General features: G+C 46.3%; 1 protein-coding gene across 3 annotated transcripts in view; it reads left to right on the top strand.

Moving 5' to 3' along the window:
• Positions 1-22675, top strand: part of Arfgef2 (ADP ribosylation factor guanine nucleotide exchange factor 2) — an 83702-nt gene that overhangs the window by 20341 nt on the left and 40686 nt on the right. For 2 of the 3 annotated variants that reach the window (XR_003711701.1, XM_028769523.1), the window contains exons 4-13: positions 1410-1556; positions 2740-2919; positions 3372-3627; positions 9213-9281; positions 12042-12193; positions 15347-15477; positions 17535-17769; positions 18414-18513; positions 19856-19995; positions 21584-21692. Coding sequence is in view for 2 of the 3 variants with exons in the window: in XM_028769523.1 (XP_028625356.1) it covers positions 1410-1556; positions 2740-2919; positions 3372-3627; positions 9213-9281; positions 12042-12193; positions 15347-15477; positions 17535-17769; positions 18414-18513; positions 19856-19995; positions 21584-21692 (1519 nt within the window). In the remaining variant the exon portion in view is untranslated. The remainder of the gene's footprint in view (positions 1-1409; positions 1557-2739; positions 2920-3371; positions 3628-9212; positions 9282-12041; positions 12194-15346; positions 15478-17534; positions 17770-18413; positions 18514-19855; positions 19996-21583; positions 21693-22675) is intronic. The other variant, XM_028769524.1, reaches the window with a different exon arrangement.

Below are 22675 nucleotides of genomic sequence, written 5' to 3'. Positions count from 1 at the left end.
TAGACCAGAGATCTGCCTGCTTCTGCCTTCTAGGTCCTGAGATTCAAAGTGTGGCCCTATTTTGCTTTTTGATACAAGCTCTTGCTATGTGGCCTAGGCTAGTATCAAATTCATGATTTTCAGCCTTAGCTTTTGTGTAACCATGTCCAACTGGAACCCCATTTTCTCTTTTTTTTACCTGGGATGGTGGCTGACCTAGGTGTGATTCCAAAGCATCACACTGCTTTCTGGTCCCAGAGAACCTCGTCTTCAACATCGGTGTTGAGATAGTCACTCATCCACTCATATCCTAGTGCTCCCAGCACAACTTGAATCCTAATGTTAGGAGGAGGAAGCACTGTCAGAACTTGACACTTGTCCAATCTCCCAGGAGCCCAAGCAGCGGGTCAGGTGAGGGTGAGCAGCTCTGCCTGCCCTCCATTCTGCCCACTTCCTTCTGGGTCCCAGAGTTGGGTTTGACCAGTAGAGGGACAGGCAGTCTGTTCTGTCATACCTTGTATACTGTGTTTCTGCTCTAGGCCGCTCTCTTAATCTTTTTCTGCTTGTTGAATGAAGGTGCTTTGTAGCTGGTGACGTAGAAAGTGACTCAGAAATGTTGCAAGCAGCCGGGCGGTGGAGGCGCACGCCTTTAATCCCAGCACTTGGGAGGCAGAGGCAGGGGGATTCCTGAATTCGAGGCCAGCCTGGTCTACAGAGTGAGTTCCAGCCAGAGCTACACAGAGAAACCCTGTCTCGAAAAGCCAAAAAAAAAAAAAAAAAAAAAAAAAGAGGGAAAGGGGGGGGGGGGGAGAGAGAGAGAGAGAAAAATTTAGCCTTCTCAGGGGTGCCCCCCCCCCCCCCATACAGTGGGCAAGCTCAGGAGTGCTTGCTTGACTACTAGTGGAGGCAGACAGGGATGTGAGCAGCCAGAAGCACAGCTACACACAGAGCAGCAGCATGTCCACATCCTTACCAGCTTCCCGAAGCACCGTGTGCCCTAGAAGCCTGGGCCTTTTGTTGGACTGACCTTCAGACTAAGCTGTACAGTTGAGAGAAAAAAACTGATTCCTAAGCTTCTGCCCCATAACTTCTCGTTCAGTAGGTCCAGGTTGAAGTCCAGGAAACTGCATTTTTGTGATTTTTTTTCCAGATGATTCTTAATCTCAGTCAGGTGTAGTGCTCACTCTTACCTCTGTCTCTCAGGTTTCTCTCTGTGCCAAGGTCCAGGTTGAGTATGAGATGGCACTGGCAGGTAGCCTGAGAGGCAGCCTGCCCTCTGGGGGTGGTAAAGGTCGTGCTCAGAACAGCTGTGCTTGCCTGGCTCCTGGGAGTAACTGCTGCCATGAGAACCAGAAGTTCAAGGCCCCACTCCCTCCTGTCTTGCTGTCTAGCCAGGCCGAAGCTTGTAACTTTTGCTCTTTTGTGTGCAGAAGCTCATCGCATACGGACACATCACTGGCAATGCCCCTGACAGTGGAGCTCCCGGGAAGCGGCTCATCGACAGGATCGTTGAGACCATTTGCAATTGTTTTCAGGGCCCTCAGACAGATGAAGGGGTTCAGCTACAAATAATTAAGGTACTTTTGTGTACTTGGTCTGGGTTTTAACTTACTGTGTGTTAGTTGAGTGGTATTGAGCTGGAGCAGAAGAGTTAGATGTGCCCCATAGCTCTTCTGGTTTGTTTGTTTGTTTGTTTGTTTGTTTTGGTTTTTCGAGACAGGGTTTCTCTGTGTAGCCCTGGCTGTCCTGAAACTCACTCTGTAGACCAGGCTGGCCTCGAACTCAGAAATCCGCCTGCCTCTGCCTCCCAAGTGCTGGGATTAAAGGCGTGTGCCTCCACCGCCTGGCTAGCTCTTCTGTTTTTAGTGTTGTGACGTGGGAGCATGACCAGCTGTGTCCCAAGTAAACAGTCCCACTAATGATGGAATCACTGTGAATTCATTTGCTCGAGATTTTCTGGGATCCACTGGAGATTCTTCGTTCCAGCTGACCATCGACCATTACTGTACAAGTCTTCATTGCTATTCTTAATGCCTGGACCTGCCTCTGTCTCCTGTCTTCCCGGCTCGTCTCTATTCTGTGTCTGCTGCCAGGAAGGGCTTGGAGTGAGCTAGTACTGCCAGTGTGTCAGGGAATGAGTAGGTGGATCAAGGCTTCCCTCCTGATCTTAGGTACTGGGTAGCTCAGCTGTGTGGGATAGGCTCTGTGTGTGTTTTGTGAGGGAAAGGTCTAGTTTTCATTTTAGGTTTTTACTTTTTTTTTCCACTTTATTTATATTTTTTTCAATCAATATTAACATTCAGAATTTTCAGGGTTTTCTCTAAAACTTTTAAGAAAATTTTTAGCAAGCACTAGAACACCTACTTCAGCACAGCGTCATTACTTAAAATTATGCAAGGTTTAGGGAATCAGCAATTGCTTTTTAAACTCCAAACAGGAAGATGGCTCTGGGTACTAATCAGATGAGTTTGCAGGACCATCTGAGAATTTAGAAAAATCTGACTGGGTCTGTTGGTACCACATGTAATCTTAGGACTTGGGAGACAGAGGCAGGAGAATTGCTGGAAGTTTGAGGCCAGCCTGTATATAACCAGGTTCAGGACAGCCAAGATTACTGACTGAGACTTACTTTCAAAAAAAAAAAAAAAGGGCGGGGAGGGGGGGGAGGGGAGGTGGAGACAAACCCCTCAACTGTTCTGGAAAGTTTGCCCAGGAGGAACATGGGCATACAAGAAGGTGGCCATTTCTGATCTGTCTCAGGCTCTTCTGACTGCTGTGACTTCCCCACACATTGAAATCCATGAGGGCACCATCCTGCAGACAGTGAGGACATGCTACAATATCTATCTGGCCAGCAAAAACCTCATCAATCAAACCACCGCCAAGGCGACGCTTACTCAAATGCTGAACGTTATCTTCACCCGCATGGAAAACCAAGTGGTGAGTGACAGTTGATCCTGCTGAATCAGCCCGTACATCATGCGCGCGTGTGTGTGTGCGTGTGTGTGTGTGCCTCTGTGGGCCTCTGTGTGTGTGTGTGGCACTGGAAGAGTTGTTCTTCCTGAGACTTCCAATTTTAAAACCAGATTGCAACTCTAGCATAGGTTTTGAAGTTTGGTCATCACAGTCTAAGTTTACTTTGGACTTATTTCTTTTTAAAAACTTTATGCTGGGCTGGGATATGGCTTAGTGGAAGAGTTCTTCCCCAGTATACACAAGGCCCTAGGTTTAATTCTAGCACCCAGGAAAACAGAACAAAAGTTTGATCAGCTGCTTGAAATATTTTAAAACAATAGTTTGGTGTAATTTTTTTTAATAAAATCCAGTCATTAAAAAAATAAAATAAAATGCTAGAACTGTTTAGATGGAGTCCCTTCTCTCTTGTGTTTTAGTTACAGGAGGCCAGAGAATTGGAAAAACCAGTCCAGTCAAAACCTCAGTCCCCCGTGATTCAGGCCTCAGCAGGATCTCCCAAGGTCAGACGACTGAAGCAGAGCCAGGCCCAGAGCAAACCAACGACTCCTGAGAAGACAGAATTGCCCAATGGTGACCATGCCAGGAGTGGCCTAGGAAAAATGAGCTCAGAAAATGGAGAGGCTCACCAAGAAAGAGGCTCATCGATCTCCGGTAGAGCCGAGCCTTCTAGGGGTGAGCTGTCATCTTTCTGGGGTTGAGGGACACACTGGGAAGTGGTGCTGCTGGTTAAGGAAACCCTGGGGGAGCTTGTCTGATCTGGCCTTTTCTTGACTTCCCCCTTTCTTACTACATGGGACACAGCCAGTTAAGCCTGATGCGAGTCCTGGAATGGAGCCAGCTACTGCTGCTTCCTGTCAGCCAGGGCACAGTTGGTGCACTTTGAGACACTTGGTCTCCACAGGGAGTTAAGTAGGTGATTAATCAGTTAGTACTTGACAGGCTGGTACCGTGTACAGAGCCCTTTGAAGAGCTAGAACACAGATGGGAGAGCATGTGAGTGGTCAGGGAGAGGGCAGGGGGACAGCCTTGTTCTTCTAGTCATCAAACATAATCCACTTGATTTCTTTTTTTTTTCTTTTGGTTTGCTTAATTTTTAAAACATTTGTTTGTGTGTTTGTGTGCACTTGTGTATGAGCATGGATATTTATGTGCCACAGGGCACCTAGAGACGTCAGTCTACAGCTCGTGGGGTCGTTTCTCTCCCAAGGGTAGAGCTTATGGAGTCAGGCTTGGCAGTAAGCACACTTACTTGCTGGCCCTTTGTTTTCATTTTAAACAAAATAATATGCCAGGGCTGGTTATAACCAGATAGTAAATGATTTATTAAGCATAAAATTGTGATGACTTGGGATTATCTGCATCTTCTCCTGACTTTGATATGAACCAGATCCAGAAGTCTTCAGCCGTCATGACCTTGTCTTTTCTGGGTGGTTCCAATTCTTCACTCACATTCTTTGTTCTGCATGTTTGCAGTTGAGGTCATCTCTGCTTCAGTTATATGACTGATAATGCCTTCAGACGGAAGCATCTCCTGCTAGGGCACACATATTGGGCATCTTAAAGTGCAGTAGTAACTGTAGCTGAGCAAACAGAAGAGCAGCCCTCTCTGGGCTTCACCAAAGTGCTTTCTCTGTGTTATGTTCTGGGTGCAGCTGGACTGCTGTTTTAAAAGTGTGAGTCAGAGCCGGGCGGTGGTAGTGCACGCCTTTAATCCCAGCACTTGGGAGGCAGAGGCAGGCGGATTTCTGAGTTCTGAGTTCAATGCCAGCCTGGTCTACAGAGTGAGTTCCAGGACAGCCAGGGCTACACAGAGAAACCCTGTCTCAAAAAAAAAAACAAAAACAAAAACAAAACAAAACAAACAAAAAAAAAAACTATGAGTGAGGTCCCAGCCTCCCCTATGGGAAACCATCTGGTAACTCCTCATTCTCCCATTCTCTAACAATCAGAGCAAAAGCTATGCCCTCCCTGCTCTGCTCTGACTGCTTGCAGAGCCTTAGGAGACTAAGCCCTGCCCACCTCTCTGTCCTTTTCTCTAAAGTTAAATTTTCCTCTTTCCCCTTTTTATCTTGCCCCACCTCTGACTTTCTGTGTGGTGTGTCTGCATGTATTTGGGATGTGTACTCGCAGAGGCCAGAGCATGACATCAAGTGTCCTCCTCTGTCAGTCCTATTCCTTTGCACCCAGAGTACCAGAAAGTCCCAGCAATCATCCAGTCTCCTACATCCATTTCTGGAGTCTTAGTTAGGATTACAAGTGTGGACCATCATGGCTACTTTATATAGTGCTTGGGGTTAGAGCCAGAGCTTGGTGCATACCGGCAAACATTTTACTATGTGAATCACATTCTGAGCTCTTGGTTCTCTCTATATTGTTTGTTTGTTTGTTGTTTTTGGATTTTTGAGACAGGGTCTCTCTACAGAACCCTGGCTGTCCTGAAACACACACTATGTAACCTAGGCTGGGCTCCAACTCACAGAGATCTCCTTGCCTCTGCCTATTGAGTGCTAGGATTAAAGGCACACACAGCACACCTGGCTTCTGTCTGTCTTTTACAAGCACGTTTTTCCTGAGATGCAGTTTGCGTCATGGTGACCCATCTGAAATGCACATTTAGAGCTGGTTGAGGTGCATACCTGCAGTCTTGGCACTGGGGAGCCTGGGGTAGGAAGAGCACTGTAAGTTTAGGGCTAGCCTAGGCTATAGAGATCCTTTCTAAAAATAAAAACAATAGCCAGGCACGATGGCACACACTTTTAGTCCCTGCACTTGGGAGGCAGAAGCAGTTTCTGTGAGTTCAGGGCCAGCCTGGTCTATGTAGTGAGTTCCAGGACAGCTAGGGCAACATAATGAGACCCTGTCTTAGAGGCAGGGGTGGGAAGTGGGGAGAGGGTCTTGATTGGAGGGGTGTTGGCGGGGGTGGGGAAAAAGAAAGAAACTTAAGTGACATCCAGAAGAAGCATCAAGCTGGAGCCCTGCTTCAGGGGTGCTGGGCTTTTCCTTAGGAGCTGCGTCCACAGGAGCCAGTGATGTTAGGCCTTCCAAGCCTGAGAACATAATGTCCTCAGGTACTTCCAAAGATACCAGGTCCTTCCGTGATTGATCCGTGCTTTAGAATGGCTTACTAGTATTGGTGAGATGGGCTCAGTGGGGAAAGGCACTGGCCACCAAGGGTAGAGACCTGAGTGTGATCCCAGGACCCACATGATGGAAGGAGAGACCCAACTTCCACAAGTTGTCTTCTCCCCTCCTTGTGTGCACTATGGCACATGTGTCCTCACACACAAACACCATATGTGCACACAATGAATAAAGTGGCGTATTATGGTAGCTACATAGAACTACTTACGTCTTCTCACATACTTCATTTACTGAGAGCAGAAGGAAAAGTGAGGACTCCAGCAAGGGGGAGGAGTCCCAAGGAGGGCATACCACTTTTGTTTTTATTTCTCTCTTTTGAGTTATAAAGAAAAGAGTTTTATTTTGACTCACAGTCCTAGGCTAAGGTCAAGAGGGGGATGTCTGGTCATCTGGCGATGGCCTTCTTTCTGTGTGATGTGGTGATACAGAACATCAGGTGGCATCCTTCTGTACATTAGCTTCTCTCCTGTTGGTGAGTTGGGCTGCCCTGTGCACAGCGGTGTGCGTGGATGGTGAGCTCATTGTTCCGGGAGTGATGATGGTGCCTCTGCATGTTTAGTGCAGATCCATTCTCCCCAAGTATTCCCAGTCTGCATTTGGTTGGATCTGTGGGTGCAGAGCCCATGGATAGACACGGAACCAAGTGTTATTTAGTGCAGGTGCAGTTACAGGTCTAACCTGTACCCTTGCCAGACGGCGATGAGGAGGGGTCGCAAGACTCAGAAAAAGGCAAAGCTTAAAGTTATTTAAATGGAATTTTTTTAGGAAAGAGAGGCCTATGTGGATGTGGTAATTGTATTTTTCTGTTTGGAAATGAAAGATATTGAAGGCTTTAGCTAATTGAAAGTGCTTTCTCTGTTTAATTGGAAATTTTCATTATAGTCGTAGTCTCTGGGGCCAGAGAGGTGACAGAAGTGGGCAGTCCTCCTGAGGAGGCATGAATGCCTGCCTTCTCCCAGCTCACCCACTCATACTTGAAGCACAGGCCTAGAGGAGTCACCCAGGGGATGCTTTTCAGAGGCCAGCTACAGTGTTTACAGATGAGGGAATGGAAGTTTGGGAGCTTGAGGGACTTGAATCCCCACATTGTGAGCTGGGCCAGGCATGCTGTCTCCAGAACCTTTCCTGGGCCCCGACTGAATCTACTTTCATGGGAAACAGTTCTCTCTGGTTTTTTTTTTTTTTAAACAACAACAAAAAAAAACTTTTCTTTTTTTTCTCTTTCTATCACCGATACCTCCCCTTCTTTATCCGTTTATCCATCTTCTCATCCTCATGTGTGTGTGTACAGAGTATTACTTTTTAGCTCTGGCAGGCCTGGCACACCTATTTTATAGACCAGGCTAGCCTGGAATCCATAGAGATCCATTTCTGCTCCTCAAGTGCTGGAATCAAGGGGTCCTTTAACTTGTGACTTTTCTGTTGTAAGCATCTCTATAGCTAGTGTTACAGTGTTCTCCATGCCCCTTGGGGCTTCAGAGGGCTTTGTACTATTGTTATAGAGTCTCTCTTTCTTTTTCTTCTTTTATTTTCCCCACCTGAGATAGGGGCTCACTCTGTAGCCCTGGCTGTCCTGGAATTCACTCTGCAGACCAAGCTGGCCCCGAACTCACGAGTTTCTCCTGCCTCTGCCTCCTCAGTGCTGAGACCAGAGGCATGTGCCACCAACACCTGGCCTAGCTTCAGGTTTTTTTTTAGTAAAACCAAGATGTTTTAGTTACTGAGTAATCTCTCGGTCAACAATTATTAGCGGCTGATTTGAGTGTTTTAAGAAGTAGTTGGTAGGTAAACAGCACACATCTGCCAGCCTGCATTTATCAGCCACCACTTTATGGCCTCTGGTCACACTGAGCCACCCAGGCCTCTGCTTCCCTGACTCCACTGTCTTGGGTGTTGACTGTGAGCAGTGTCCTGGGCAGCAGGCAGTACAGATTGGAAACGGTGAGCATGATTTCATCAAGTCATAGCATCATGTATTGGGACTAAACAGGGACTTAGAATAGAAAGTCATAGGCTGGGGGAAGCCCATGGTAGACAGAGCACTGGTCCAGTCGGCATGTGTGAGGCCTGTGTCAATCCTAGTACCTAAGAGGGAAAGCAGCCGGGACACCCGTGTCTATGAATCATGGTGTAGGTGAGGCTATGGTGGCATGTGAGCAGTGTTTTAGGTGTGAAAACCAGCCGGAGATTTGCATAACTGTCTAAATCACAGGTTTGAGGTAAGTACGTTAGTTTAGAAGATTTGGTTTTGGTAGGGTTGTTCCCCATTTCAGGTTCTGTTTTGCCCTTTAAGGAAAGGATATGCTGTCAGTAATCTCATCCAAGGGGTCTTGGTTATAGGTGTTCAGTGAGAGTCGAAAATGAAAATCCTTAGCACTGTTTCCCAGAACCTCAAAGGCCATGCCCAGAACTGGCGGTGGCAGTGCTGGTGGATGGAGAGTCCTCCCTGAGGCAAGTGTGTGCAGTCTGTGGTCTTGCTCACTCGAGGTGATGGCTTTTGCCCAGTGAGGTGTTTTCTAACTGGTGACTTCACTTCCACATGTCTGTTCAAAGCCTGTTCACTCTGTTCACTCCATAAGCTCTTCTTTGGGACTAATTTTCTAAAAAATAAACCAATTAATGATCAGACATGTTGGATCTTTTCCACTTAAACATTTACTGTTTGGCAGGATTATTTCATCTGAAATGTAGTCCATCTTCAAGTGTCAGGCTAGGAGGCGTGTGCTGAATTCTGGGGCCACGTGACTCAGAGAGCCCAGCATGCTGCTCACCAGAGCTCCATGGTTAGGAGCTTGGTGAAGGCACAGAGAAGCCCATCCTTTCTTCTGCCCAAATGGGCAGATCAGCTCATGCTCTCGGTGGGGTGGGGGCTGGCCTGGGCCGAGCAGCTGGGACTTGGGAAGGAGAGAGGACGGTAAAGGTTTTGGCGCTCTTGAGAGTGAGACGTGAAAGGCAAGCAGGCCCTTCCCTTGGGTTCAGCATCTGAGGCAGATTTGCTGGTGGAGGGAACACACTGGCACCTCTGCCCTCTAGAGCAGGACTCTATAGAAAGCCATAATCTCCTCCCCTCCTTTTCTTGTCCCTTATGTATGTGTGTGTGTTTGGGATGTGTGCAGGCACTGACGATGGAGCCCAGGAGGTGGTGAAGGACATCTTAGAGGATGTGGTCTCGTCTGCTGTGAAAGGTGAGTGCTGAGGACAACCCGCCTTTTCTCATGCTTCTTCCCATGCCCTGTGAGGCCCCCCAGGCAGCATCTGGGTAAGTGTTCTGCTCTTCATTGAACTCACACAGCTCCTAGGATCCGAGCTGCTGCCACTTCCCAGCCTGCACTTGGCACGCAGTGATCTGGCTGCAGGGATGGGTTTTGTTCTGTTTAGGTTGAGGCCTCTCTATGTAGACCACAGTCTACACAGGAGTATTGGGTGCTCCACCTGGAGACACAGAGGTCCACTCCATATGTCTTCCTCATCAGAGCTGCTGAAATGTCAAGGCCAGACAGTGTGTGTGGTGGTCCCACAGCAGCAGTGCTAGGCACTCAGAGGTTGTGCTCATTGTGAGCCTCCAGCCCTCCTCATGCTTCACTCAGTGTCAGTCAGCTTACAGAGCCAGCCCTGCTGATCTTTCCTTTGTTAGTGGCTGCTTGTTAAACACTGTGCCAGTGCCATTAATTTTTTAAAATGGAAGACATAAAGTAGAATACAGATGATTATGTACTTGATTCCATGGGGCATGGAGATGCTCATCCTTTTTCATAAAACATTCCAGTTCTTTATTTCTACATTGTAAATGTATCTTTTATTTGCCTACTTCAGTTGTCCTCTCCCAGACTTATTGTCTCTGTCTCCAACCTAGGTCTACTCCTGGAAGCTTCTAGCCTCTGTACAATATAATGTAGGGCTAGAGTGTTTCCAGCCTCAGACTTAACTGCTGAATAAGCTCGTCTTCCTAGCTCTTTCTGAATTCTGTCTTCCTCGTTCAACTCAGCTGTTCTGATTCAAATTCTTCTCCAAGGTGACAGATTCAATCCCCCCTTTCTGCCTCTCCTGGATTGTTCTGTTTGACCACAAACTAACACTAGCAGTCTATTCTGATCCTCTGGCTCCTTCTCATTCTCTGGTTCATTCTGTCTTCATCTCTATCTAGGTTGTTCTCTCTACGACCAGTCTCTGTAAAACTGTCTCAGGAAAACCTTCTCCTCTTTCTCCCTCCCTTTCTCTCTGCACAGCTCTCTTAAGTAGCTTCCCTTTCCTTTCTCTTCTCATGAGAGCTGGGTACATCCTATTCTGTCAAATCTTTCCCTGATTTGTTACTTTGTCTGCCACTATTAGACATCACTGTCAAACATGGGTTGCTTCCTTCTAACTTTACCTTCATTGTTTGGGATTAAAGGTGAGTGCTGAGGGCATGTCGGTGTTCTGGCCGGAGGTGTTAACAGTGTGTGCTAACGCTGAGCTACACCACGACTAGAAACAACTCTTTTTAGTAAATAACACAATCTTGGGGGTTCCAGTGTGGTCAGATATCCCGACAACAGTACATGTGCACACTGAGACACTGTTTACAAGCTTTTCTACATGAGTGTTCTGGCCCATGCCTATAATCTACACTTGGGAGACTGAGGTAGGAGAACCCATAGTAACTTCCAAGCCTGGAGATCGAATCCAGGGCCGCACACATAACAGATTGCCACTGCGTTACATCCCAGACCTGATGTCATGCTTGGAAAACCACATCTCTGAGCCTTCTTTTTGCTAATTCAGGTGCTGCCAAGCTCTTTCAGAGAGCCCAGCACTTATTTAACCATATAGCAAGCAAGACCTTTTAAAGAGCAGCAATAAGGCCAGATGAGATGTGGTGGCACATGCCTTTAATCCTGTCACTCAGAGGCAGAGGCAGAGGCAGGTAGATCTCTTAAGTTTGCGGTCAGCCTGGTCTACAAAGAGAGTTCCAAGACAGCCAGGACTGCAGAGAATCCTGTCTCAGAAAAAAACAAAACCAAACAGTAGCTCTTGGCATCCATCACCTTGTCACACCCCAGCCTGCTGTGGAATAGCACTGGCTAAATAATGAGTCCAGTAGATATATGTGTTGTAAAGCTATTGCTGGCCACTGAGGTTGCATAGCAGGGACATGTGTGTCTGACACCGTGCCTGAGGAGTAGAGGTCAGTCCCAGAGACCCACATGGTAGAAGAGAGTACAGACCCTCACAAGTTGTTCTCTGAGACACATACACACACATAAAAAATATATGTGTGTGTTTGTGTGTGTGTGTGTATATATGTATATATGTCTGTATGTGTATATGTATATATAATATTTTCTAATCAGAGAAACATTTTGAAGACTGCTTGTTGAGTCCTTCAAAGTCTCAAGTGCATATAGGGATTAACAGATTCTCTTCCTACATTCATTATACTTTTGTTTGTTTGTTTTTGATTGTTTCAGCTTATTTTGGTTTAGTTTGGTTTTGCTTTGGTTTGATTTTTCAAGACCTGGTTTCTCTGTGTAGCCCTGGCTGTGCTGGAACTCACTCTGTAGACCAGGTTGGCCTCGAACTCAGAGATCTGGTTGCCTCTGCCTCCCAAGTGGTGGGATTAAAGGCGTGCACCAGCCTTTTAACTGTCTTAAAAAAAAAAATCTTTAAATAAAATCTTTGTTTTTCATGCTTTGCTCCTTCCAGTCTCTTTTCAGGAGTAGACAGATGGGCAGGGCTGCTGCATTTCACAGCTTTGCAGGTGATGTGAGAGAACCCTGTGTGGTGATTGCATTACTGTGGCCCTGGCAGTGAGGCTGTGGCTGAGAGTCACACAGAATGCCTAAGCATTGTTGTGGGGCCAGCGGAGGAAGGGGCACACAGTACCGAGTGTGGATGAGTTCTGTCTGGTTCAGCAGCCTTTTGGGGTACACACTCACTGGGCAATGACTTTGAACTTATGTCTTAAGAAGCAGCAGAAAAGCATGGTCTGACGGAGCCTGACCGAGTCCTGGGTACCCTTGAGTGCCAGGAGTGCACTGTTCCTCCTGGAGTTGATGAAGACTCACAGACCAACGGCATAGCAGATGACAGGCAGTCGCTGTCCTCGGCAGATAATCTGGTATGTCACTGTGCACACCCTTCCATTTGCAGGTTTTCAGAAGATCAGAATTAGGTCTCTGTTAGAGAAGTAAGCTATGAGGTGTTAGCCCTGCTCTTATCCTCAGTACAGCAGCGTTGCCTTTTCTGATACTGGTGATGTAGACCACTACACCTTAACTATATAGCTTGGCTACCCTCGAGCTCCCAGAGATCTGTCTGCCTCTGCTCTTATATGCATATGTATCCCCAATCCCGTGAGAGTGTGTGTGTGTGTGTGTGTGTGTCTGTGTGTGTGTGTGTGTGATATGTGTCACATGTACTTATGTGGAGGCCAGAGGTCAATGCCAGGTGTCTTTCTCCGTTCTCCACCTTACTTTTTTGAGAGAAAATCTCACCTGAGTCTGAAGCTCAGCAGTTGGCTACACTGTCTGGTCAATGGGCGCAGAATCTGCCTGTCTCCCTCCGCCCCTCCAGCCCCATAGTGACTGAACTCCACACCATGCCTGACTGGTGTGAGTGCTGGGGTCTGAACGTAGGCTCTCATGCTGTGTGGCATTCACCTCATTGATCAAGCCATCCCCCAGCCCTTCGTTGTTTTTAAGGGTAGAATTCTCTGAACAGTATCACTGGGTCAGAACTTGGAAGTTCTGGGCTGGAGAATTAGCCCATATGCAGTGGTTTTCTAGGATCAGCCAGGTTCTGCTCCAGAGTAACATTTCTTTAAATGTATTTTTATGTGTATGAATTAACTTTTTAAGAAGTCTATGTTTGAATATGCACAGAGCGAGAGAGGAAATGTTTAGCTGAGTATGATAACATAGGCCTGACAGGCCAGCAGTTTGGAGGCTGCAGCAGGATTGAGTCCGAGGCTACTGTGGGCTGTATATAGCAAGACCCATAAACAGATGAATGATTTGGAAGCTTTCAGCCTTTGGTCCACTGGGATGGCACTACTCAGATCCTGCCCGCCTCCCTTAGTCTGTTGAAAGCCATTTTTTCTTCCTGTGTTAAAATTGAGTGACAGCATTCATTTAAATCTTTATATCCTGACAATCCCATGCTAATGGCCAGTAATGACATTACATAGGTTTAGTTTTCGTTTGGCTTTCTTAGTGATTATTTATTCATGCTTTTTTGCCCAATTTTCATTATTGAAAAAGGTTCCCATCTGTCCTTAATAGATTCTAAGAATCTCTGTGTGTAAAGGCTATTGAGCTTTATCGTGTCTTATAAATACTTACTTTATTATGTTTAAATGTAATGAGTGTCTGCATGAATGTCTATATACCGTGTACATGCTTGGTGCTTGGGAAGGGCAGAAGAGGACATCAGTTCCCTGGAATCAGAGTGAAAGATTCCCTCCATGGAGGTTGTGAACCTCCATGTTGGTGCTGGGAATCAAACCCTGGTCCTCTGGAAAAGCAGCACGTTCTCTTATCCAACGAGCCAACTCTCCATCCCCTAAATGTATTGATTTATTATTTACTTTTTGAGACAGAGTTTGAGTATCTCTGGCTCTTGTGGAACTTACTATGTAGATGAGGTTAGCCTCAAAGTCACAGAGATCTGCCTGCCCCTGCCTCCAAATGCAGGAATTAAAGGCGTGTGCACACAGGTCTAAAGGTCATTTTTCTAAGTTCATTTTGAAATGTAAGTAATTTTTCTCGCCGGGCAGTGGTGGCGCACGCCTTTAATCCCAGCACTTGGGAGGCAGAGGCAGGCGGATTTCTGAGTTCTGAGTTCAATGCCAGCCTGGTCTACAGAGTGAGTTCCAGGACAGCCAGGGCTACACAGAGAAACCCTGTCTCGAGAAAAAAAAAAATTTGTTTTTCAAGACAGAGTAGCCCTGGCTGTCCTGGAACTTACTTTGTAGCCCAGGCTGGTCTTGAACTTAGAGATCTGCCTGCCTCTGCCTTCTGAGTACTGGGATTAAAGGCATGGGGCACCATGGCCTGCACCAAAGTAGATATAATTGCCTTTGTAGATTATATTAACAAGTGGATTAACTTTGGATTTTGGCCATTTTAAACTGCCTCCATCTACATGAACTCTGCAAAGCACACCCCTAGTGACTTACTCACTCCAGCAAGGCTCCTAAACATTCCAGAACCTCTCCAGACTGCTAAGGACCAAGGCTATATAGCCTATGGGGACACAAATGCTGGAACATTTCTCATAAACCACCACAGTAGTCCAGGACTAGGACGCATCAGACTGATGCTCCTGCCTTTGCCTAGGCAAACTGTCTAGCAACTAAGCTACATTCCAAACCTTCCATTTTAAAATTTTTGAATTCTTTTCTTTTCTCTCTATCTTTCTTGAGAGAGAGAGAGAGAGAGAGAGAGAGAGAGAGAGAGAGAGAATATTTAGAATCAAGTGCAATAACATACATATAAGAGATCAAGTACAACTCTAGTGTTGGCTCTCTATCTGCTTACTTTTATGTAGATTCCAGTGATCAAACTCAGTTTGTCAGGTTTGTATGTCAAGCACTATTATCCATTGAACTATCTTACTAGCCTTTGTTTTTGTTTTATTTATTTATTTATTTATTTTGGTTTTTCAGGCAGGGTTTCTCTGTGTAGCCCTGGCTGCCCTGAAGACACTCTGTAGACCAGGCTGGCCTTGAACTCAGAAAGTGTGACCTGCCTCCCCACAACCATGGCCTGCCCAGTGCTGGGACTAAAGATGTGCACCGCTGTCTTTTGCTTTTTTGAATCAGAGTTTCTCTGTGTAATAACCCTGGCTGTCCTGGACTCACTTTGTAGACCAGGCTGACTTTGAACTCATAAAGATTCTCCTGCCTTTTGCTCCAGAGTGCTGGGACTAAAGACGTGTACCACACACAGCCTGCTTTTGTTTTTGTTTTTTTTTTGAGACAGGTTTTTATATATCCTAGGTTGACGTAAAGTTTACTATGTAGTTGAGAAGAACCTTGCACTCGGCTCCTCAGTCTCGACCTCCAGTGTTGGAATGACAGGCGTGTGTCTATACCTGGTTTCATACAGACTTTAAAGAGTAAACGACACGGTTTATAATTTCTCTGATGACAGAACTGTGGCATCTATCTATGTCTTCTCCCCCTATGTCTCAGGTGAACATATACAAGAATTTAAGTTTCCATGAAGTAATTTCTTCTCTTCTTGGATTTTCTCTTTGTTTCTAATCTTAGGAACCTGATGTTCAAGGACATCAAGTGGCTGCTAGGTTCTCTCACATCCTACAGAAGGATGCTTTCCTGGTGTTTCGCTCCCTGTGCAAGCTGTCCATGAAGCCCCTTGGGGAAGGACCACCAGATCCAAAGTAAGCTCTTAACAGCTGTGGCTATCTGTCACACTGTGAGTTGGGAGGTTGTGTTCTGTCCTTCCCCACAATGTTGGTGTGAGATGGTTTCACACTTTTTAGACCCGCGCAGTCCCTATACCCCCTCCATGTCTCCACTATACAGATTCCTGCCCAGGTTTGATCTTGGTTTGTATATTGAAAACAGTCATCCTATGGAATTTGTGGTACCTTTTTTTACTGACTAACAGACGTACTCTCCTTGTGGGGCTGTGGAGGGGCAAGATGCCTGCAGACTCCATTCTGAGACAGCTTCTCATTGTGTAACTTAGTGTAACCTGCGTCATCCTCCTGAGTCCTAGAAGTACAGGAATTCATTGCCGTGCCCAGCTAGAGAGTTTCACTTCTCTTGACTGCTCTTTTGGTTTTACTTATCTTACTCTGTACATATGACTGGCCTGCATGCATGTATACACACCATGTGTGTGCCTCCTGAGTTCTCTGGAACTGCAGCTACTGATGGTTCTGAACCACCATGTGGGTGCTGGGACTTGAACCACCCTCTGCAAAAGCAACACATGGCTCTGAGCCATCTCTCCAGCCCTGAAGATTTGTTTATTTTATGTTATGTGTATAAGTGTTTGGCCTGCGTGTATGTAAATGTACCGTGAGTATGTCTAGTGACCTCAGAGATCAAAGGAGTGTCAGCTCTGGCCAGGCAGTGGTGGTACATGCCTTTAACCCCAGCACTCCAGGTGGGTCTCTGTGAGTTTGAGGCCCACCAGGGCTACACAGAGAAACCTTGTCTTGGGAAAAAAGAGTGTCAGATCCCCTGGGACTGGAGTTGCAGATGATTGTGAGGCACTGTATAAATGCTGGGAATGGAGCCTGAGCTTTCAGGCAATGAGTGCTCTTGATCACTGAGCCATCATTCCTGACCATTCTTTTTGTTTGTTTTTTGATGCAGAGTCTCACTTTGTAGCCCTGACTGGCCTGGAATTTGCTCTATAGACGAGGCTGGCCTGTTAACTCACAGAGATTCACCTGCCTCTGCTATTCAAGTGCTGGGTTTAAAGATGTGTAACTACCGTACCTGGTGGATTTCTGGCTTTTTAACTTCTGACTTGATCTAGTAGTAAGGGGAGTCTTTGAGACTGATGGATAAAGGCCCCAGGATTGAGTACTTATGTAACTGCTGTGACAAAATTCCTGATTTAAAAAACTTAAAGGTTTATTTTGTCTCCCAGTTTGAGGACTCAGTTGTTCATCTCCATGGTGGGAAGGCACGGCAGCAAGAGCTTTAGGTGGCTGGTCATTTTGTATCCACAGTTAGGAAGTAGAGTATGACGAAGTCTGGAGCTTGGCTCCATCCTCTCTTCTGTACAGTCTGGAACTCTCACCCATGAAACGGCACCACAAATATTAAGGGTCAGTCTTCCCCTTAATGAACTTAATCTGAAATCCCTCAGTCATGCCCAAAGGCTTATCTCCTAGGTGACTCTAGCTCCTTCGAGGTTTCGAGAATTAACAATCACAAGCCCTGTCTCATGGCAGATGAAGAGTGTGGGGCTGAGTCTTGTGAAATTACTGCATGGACACAGCCTAGAGCTGCCTCTTCAAACTCAACTCTCACCTTGGTCCTGCCCATTACCCACTCTGTGTTGTGGTGAGGCAAAAAGGAGTAGGAATTGGCCACTCTTATTCTCAGAGGGCCTGCAGGTTCTGAGGGACCCATCCCATGCTCCCTGCCTTCATCCTGTTGGCATGTAGGGGCTGTTTTTATTTCTTAAATCATTACCCTCAGGAGATCCTGCATGGCCGGACATGGTGTATTTTCCTGTAATATAAGTCTTTGGGTGGTAGAGGCAGGAAAGTCAGGAGGTAAAGGTCATTTTTGGTCACATAGCTGGTAAAAGATCAAAGGCTTTTCAGGAAACATACAGTTTTAGTTTGTGCCCAATATTTGGCAGGCAGAGGCCAGGTCAGCTGTACATAGTGAGACCCTGTCTCAAAACAAACAAAAAGCACGTCTGGCGTTCCATACTGCGTACCATCACTGTCCTTCATTCTCTCTGCAGGTCCCATGAGCTTCGTTCCAAGGTGGTTTCCCTGCAGCTGCTGCTCTCTGTGCTACAGAATGCTGGCCCAGTCTTCAGGAGCCATGAGATGTTCGTCACTGCCATTAAGCAGTACCTGTGTGTGGCCCTTTCCAAGAACGGCGTGTCTTCAGTGCCTGATGTCTTCGAACTCTCACTTGCTATTTTTCTTACTCTTCTTTCAAACTTCAAGATGCACTTGAAAATGCAGATAGAGGTACATACTTGAGTTAGTGTTTTTATTTGGGGACATTAATGCCAGTTGAGAAGTCTGCTTATGAGGCAGCCATGACACATGCCTGTAATCCCAGAACTCTTGAGCTAAAAACGAGGCCATCAGGAAGTCAGGGCCAGCCTAGGCTATGTAGCTCACTTGGTCCAGGCTGGGCTATATGAGAACCTGTCTCAAAACAAAACAAAACAAAACCCAAGCACTTAAGTAGTGAGGTACCTTTACTTGATAGCCCTCCTGGTGGAACTTCTGAATGAGTGGGAAAGACCATGTCCTAAGAGTTGTGTCCACCAAAGATTTATGGTCATGATGTGTTCTCAGCTCAGACCCGCCAACCCCATGTCTGTCTGAGTCAGAATTGTTTGAAATAATTTGGATTAATTGTCAGATTGAGAAATTCCATTGCACAAATACAACTTTCTGGTTTCTCTCAAATCATAACACGTGTACCCTGTTGTAGTTCCTCAGCTCTGGGTGGAGCCCCTGCCAACAGTCCACCAACCAGGCTGGACTCCCGAGCTCCTCAGCAAGTGTGAGCCCTGCTCTGCCCCTGCCCAGGCTGCCTCACCTAGACGGCTTGCCTGGCCTTGGAGACTGCTCACTGCTCTTCCCTTGTCTTCAACGTACAGGTCTTTTTCAAAGAGATTTTCCTGAATATTTTAGAAACGTCCACAAGTTCTTTTGAGCACCGCTGGATGGTCATTCAGACCCTGACGAGGATTTGTGCAGGTATGTTCACTTGGAACATTCAGAATGGCTTCTGAAGCTTTTGTCTGCCAAGCACAACTCAGTCTTCCATTCCTCTTTGTGTTTTTTTAATGAAGACGTGAGACGATTCTTGCGTTAAAGATCCTTTCACAGGGTGGTGTGACTCTCAGCTGCTAAGAGCCCTAGCCCTCCCTGCTCTGTTTGTTCTTCCTAAGAACTCACACTGCAGACCAGGCTAGCCTCAACTCTGCCTTCTGCCTCCTGAGTGCTGGATTAGGGGCATACACCACCCAGCCCAGCTCCTTTCTCTTCTTACAAAGGACCCACGTTTGGTTCCCAGCACCCGCATCAGGTGACTCATAACTGCCTGTAACTCTAGCTCCAGGGGACCTGACATCATCTTCTGGCTACTTTAAGTACTGCACCCACATGCATAAACCCTTCACATGTACATAGACACATTTTTTTTTTCTTTTTGAGACTGAGTCTAAGTATGTAGCAGCCCTGCTGACTTCAGACTTGCAGAGATGCCCCTGCCTCTGCCTCCCAAGTGCTGAGGTTAAAAGCGTGTACTACTGCACCCAGCTTATACATGCTGAAAGAAAGAGAGAGAGAGAGAGAGAGAGAGAGAGGGAGGGAGGGAGGGAGGGAGGGAGGGAGGGAGGGAGGAAGGAAGGAAGGAAGGAAGGAAGGAAAAGGAAAAGGAAAGAGAAAAGAAAAGAGTCTAGGTGGTAGTGGCTTTTAACCCCAGCACTCAGGGAGGCAGAGGCAGCCAGATCTCTTTGAGTGTGAGGCAGCCTGGTCTACAGAGCAAATGAAAGACAGGCAGGGCTAATAGAGAAACTCTTGTCTTAAAAACAAACAAAAAGAATTTTAAAAATTAAAAAAAAAAAGGTTCACCCTATCCCCATGCTTCCAGCATGTATTTCCTACTTAGAGTGTGGCCACCTTGGATAAAAGTTTACTGAATTTTTGGCAGAGAAACTTTTAATAAGAAAGCATAGCTGGAGCCAGGTGTGGTGGCATATGCCTTTTATCCCAGCACTTGGTAGGCAGACACAGGCAGGTTCTCTGTGAGTTTAAGGCTAGCATGGCCTATAGAACTGAGTTCCAGGACAGCCAGGGCTAGACAGAGAAACCCTGTCTCAAAAAAGAAAAAAAAAAAAGTATAGCTGGGCTTAGCAATAGAGTCTTGTCTAGTATGCATAAAGCCCTGGGTTCAGTACAACAACAGAGAGAGAGAGAGAGAGAGAGAGAGAGACAGAGAGACAGAGGGAGAAGGAGAAGGAAAGAGAGAGGGAGAGGGAGGATATAACCATCTGTCTTTGTCCAGGTTTCTAACATGTGTGTGTTACTTTCCAAGATGCCCAGTGTGTTGTGGATATTTATGTCAACTACGACTGCGACTTAAATGCTGCTAACATTTTCGAGCGTTTAGTAAATGATCTATCCAAAATTGCTCAGGGAAGAAGTGGACACGAGCTGGGGATGACACCTCTGCAGGTAAAATACCAGGGTGCATGGTTGTCTTTAAAGGTCACTCATTTCAGTGACCATCATGGAATGCTGTCATGTGCTGTTACTAGGTCTGCGTCTACGTCAGGGAACAAAAGACACAGACACAGCTTCTGCTGACTTGACAGGAGGTGATGAGTTACAGAGAGGACATCACCCATGTTGGGGAACGCCCCCACTAGCGTGCCCTAGACAAGAAGTTCTTGGTCCCTGAGTGCCATGTTCAGAGTCTTGGCATCTGGGCTTTTCCCTGGAGGAAGGCCAGAGCTGCTGTCCTTAGGCCACAGGAGGATTTGTGCTGCCTAAAGCCTTGTGAGTCTAAAGAGAGGCTTTGTGGTTTTTTTGTTTGTTTGGTTTTGTTTTTGTTTTTTTAAATAGGTCAGTTGGAACTTTTGCTCATTTTTTAAAATTTAACAAATTCTATTTGTGTGGCAGGGGTGGTACTGGCCTGTCATCCAGCTCTCAGGATGCAGGAGGTGCATAACTTTCAAGCAGGGCTAGCCTATATATTGAGACCCTATTACAAAATAAAACACCTCCTTAATAAAAATTAGTGTTCTTATTTATCTGTAATATCCCTTAAAATGAAATACATTTATCAGTCTTTAGGGTATATGTCCTATCCAGAATCACTCATGTGCCAAATAATTGATTCTTTTTTTCAGAATCAAAGGTAAGAAGAATTTGTTATTTAAAATATTTTCAGATTTTGTTTACCTGACAGTGTTTTATTCCACAAGCAGTGAATGGAGTGATCTTTCTTTCCTTCTCCCCTTTCTCCTTTCTGAGGTCCTCCTGCAGCACACTCTGCCTGTTCTTTGAAGTGGGGCCTCTCCCTGAACCTGGGGCTCTTATTTCCTTGGCTAGGCAGGAAGCCAGCATCTCCGTCATGCCCCTCGTAAAGCCATGGGTACAGGCGTGAGCTGGTCGCCCAGCTTGTAACGGTGCTGAGGTCCAAATCTGGGTCTCACGATTGCATGGCTGAGACTCTTAACTACCGAGGCATAGTGCCTGCCAGCCCTAAACTCTTTTGAACATTCAGTTAATGGGGCCAGGGAGATAGCAGTTGGAGAAGGGCTTGTGTTGAAGTCATGAAGACCCGAGATTGATCCCTAGAGCTCATGTACAAAGCTGAGCATGAAGGCAGGCAGTTAGAGCCCCAGTGTGCTGAGGAGATGGGAACAGGTAGATCCCTGAGTTTGCTGACCGGCTAGTCCACCTTCTTTAGTGAGCTTCAGGCCAGTGAGAGGCTCCAAGGAGGTGAATGGCAGTTTTGAGAACGGTACTCAAATTGTCCTCTGGCATTCACAGATGTGCACACATGTACATTCAGACACGCACACAGGGAGTTTTTAAAAGACACAGGAAGTCACACATGTCACACTGGACTCATACCATTAGGGATGTCTAGGCTTTTTGATGGTCTGTTAACACATGCAGGCATAACAGTTCCCTGGGTTTGTCTGTCGTACTGAATGTTAGTGATTTCCTGGAAGCCTCACACGACTGCTCAGGAGCCCAGAATGCCCACAGCTAAGTGTGTAAAGGCCCTGTACTTTTCACTTTGCACCTCTAGGAGCTCAGTCTGAGGAAAAAAGGCCTGGAGTGTCTGGTGTCCATTCTCAAGTGCATGGTGGAATGGAGCAAGGACCTGTATGTGAATCCCAACCACCAGGCCACCCTGGGTGAGTGACTGTGCCAGACAGCCGTGTGTCCTAAAGCCTGCCATCACTGGAAGGCTTGTGCCAGACAGCCGTGTGTCCTAAAGCCTACCATCACTGGAAGGCTTGTGCTCTTCAACTTATGCAATGTTGAGGAGTTAAATTTATCTCCCTGTAGCTGTGATACGATTCTCTGACAAAAGCACGTGAAGGAGAAAGGTGGGGCGTTTGTTGTTTTATTTTTCAAGACAGAGTCTCTCTCTGTAGCCCTGGCTGGCCTTGAACTCACAGATATCCATCTACTTTTGCCTCCCGAGTACTGGGATTAAAGGCATGTGCCACCACCACCTGGCTAAGTTGTTTTATTTTTATTTTTTGTAGTATTAAAGATTGAACCTAGAACCTCATGTATGCTAGTAAAGTGATTTACCACTGAGCTGCTCACCCAAAGGATTTAGTTTATTTCATTTATAATTATTATTATTTTGAATATTATTTTATGTATTTGGGTGTTTTGCCCACCCTGGAGGCCAGAAAAGGTAGTCAGATTCCCTGAAACTGGAGTTACAGAAAGTTAGAGGCCACCATATAGGTTCTGGAACTTGAACCCAGGTCCTCTTCAAGAGAAACTAGTGCTCTTAATCACTTACCCATCTCTCCAGCCCTCGTTTATTTATTTTTAGGGATTTATTTTTGTTCTCTGTGTATCTGTATGCTGTGGGGGGGGGGGTGAGGAGGTGCCACATCCCTTGAACTGGAGTAAGTTGCTTGATATAGGACTCAAATCTGGGCCTCTGGAAGGGCAGTGAGTTCTCTTAACTGCTGAGCCAGCTCTCCAGTCCTATTTTTTTTTTAAGATTAAAAAATATTATATATATCTGTGTATAAGTATATGCACATAAGTGTAGGTTCCCCTGACAGACAGAAAAGGGCGTCAGTACCTGGAGCTAGAGTTTCATGAAGGAAGACATTGCAGGCCTCCCTTTCTGTGACATGATCTGGCCCTG

This window comes from Grammomys surdaster, unplaced genomic scaffold, assembly GCF_004785775.1.
Source record: "Grammomys surdaster isolate TR1022 unplaced genomic scaffold, NIH_TR_1.0 193, whole genome shotgun sequence".
NCBI classification, from domain to species: Eukaryota; Metazoa; Chordata; class Mammalia; order Rodentia; family Muridae; genus Grammomys; species Grammomys surdaster.
This window is presented reverse-complemented; position numbering and strand designations above follow the sequence as displayed.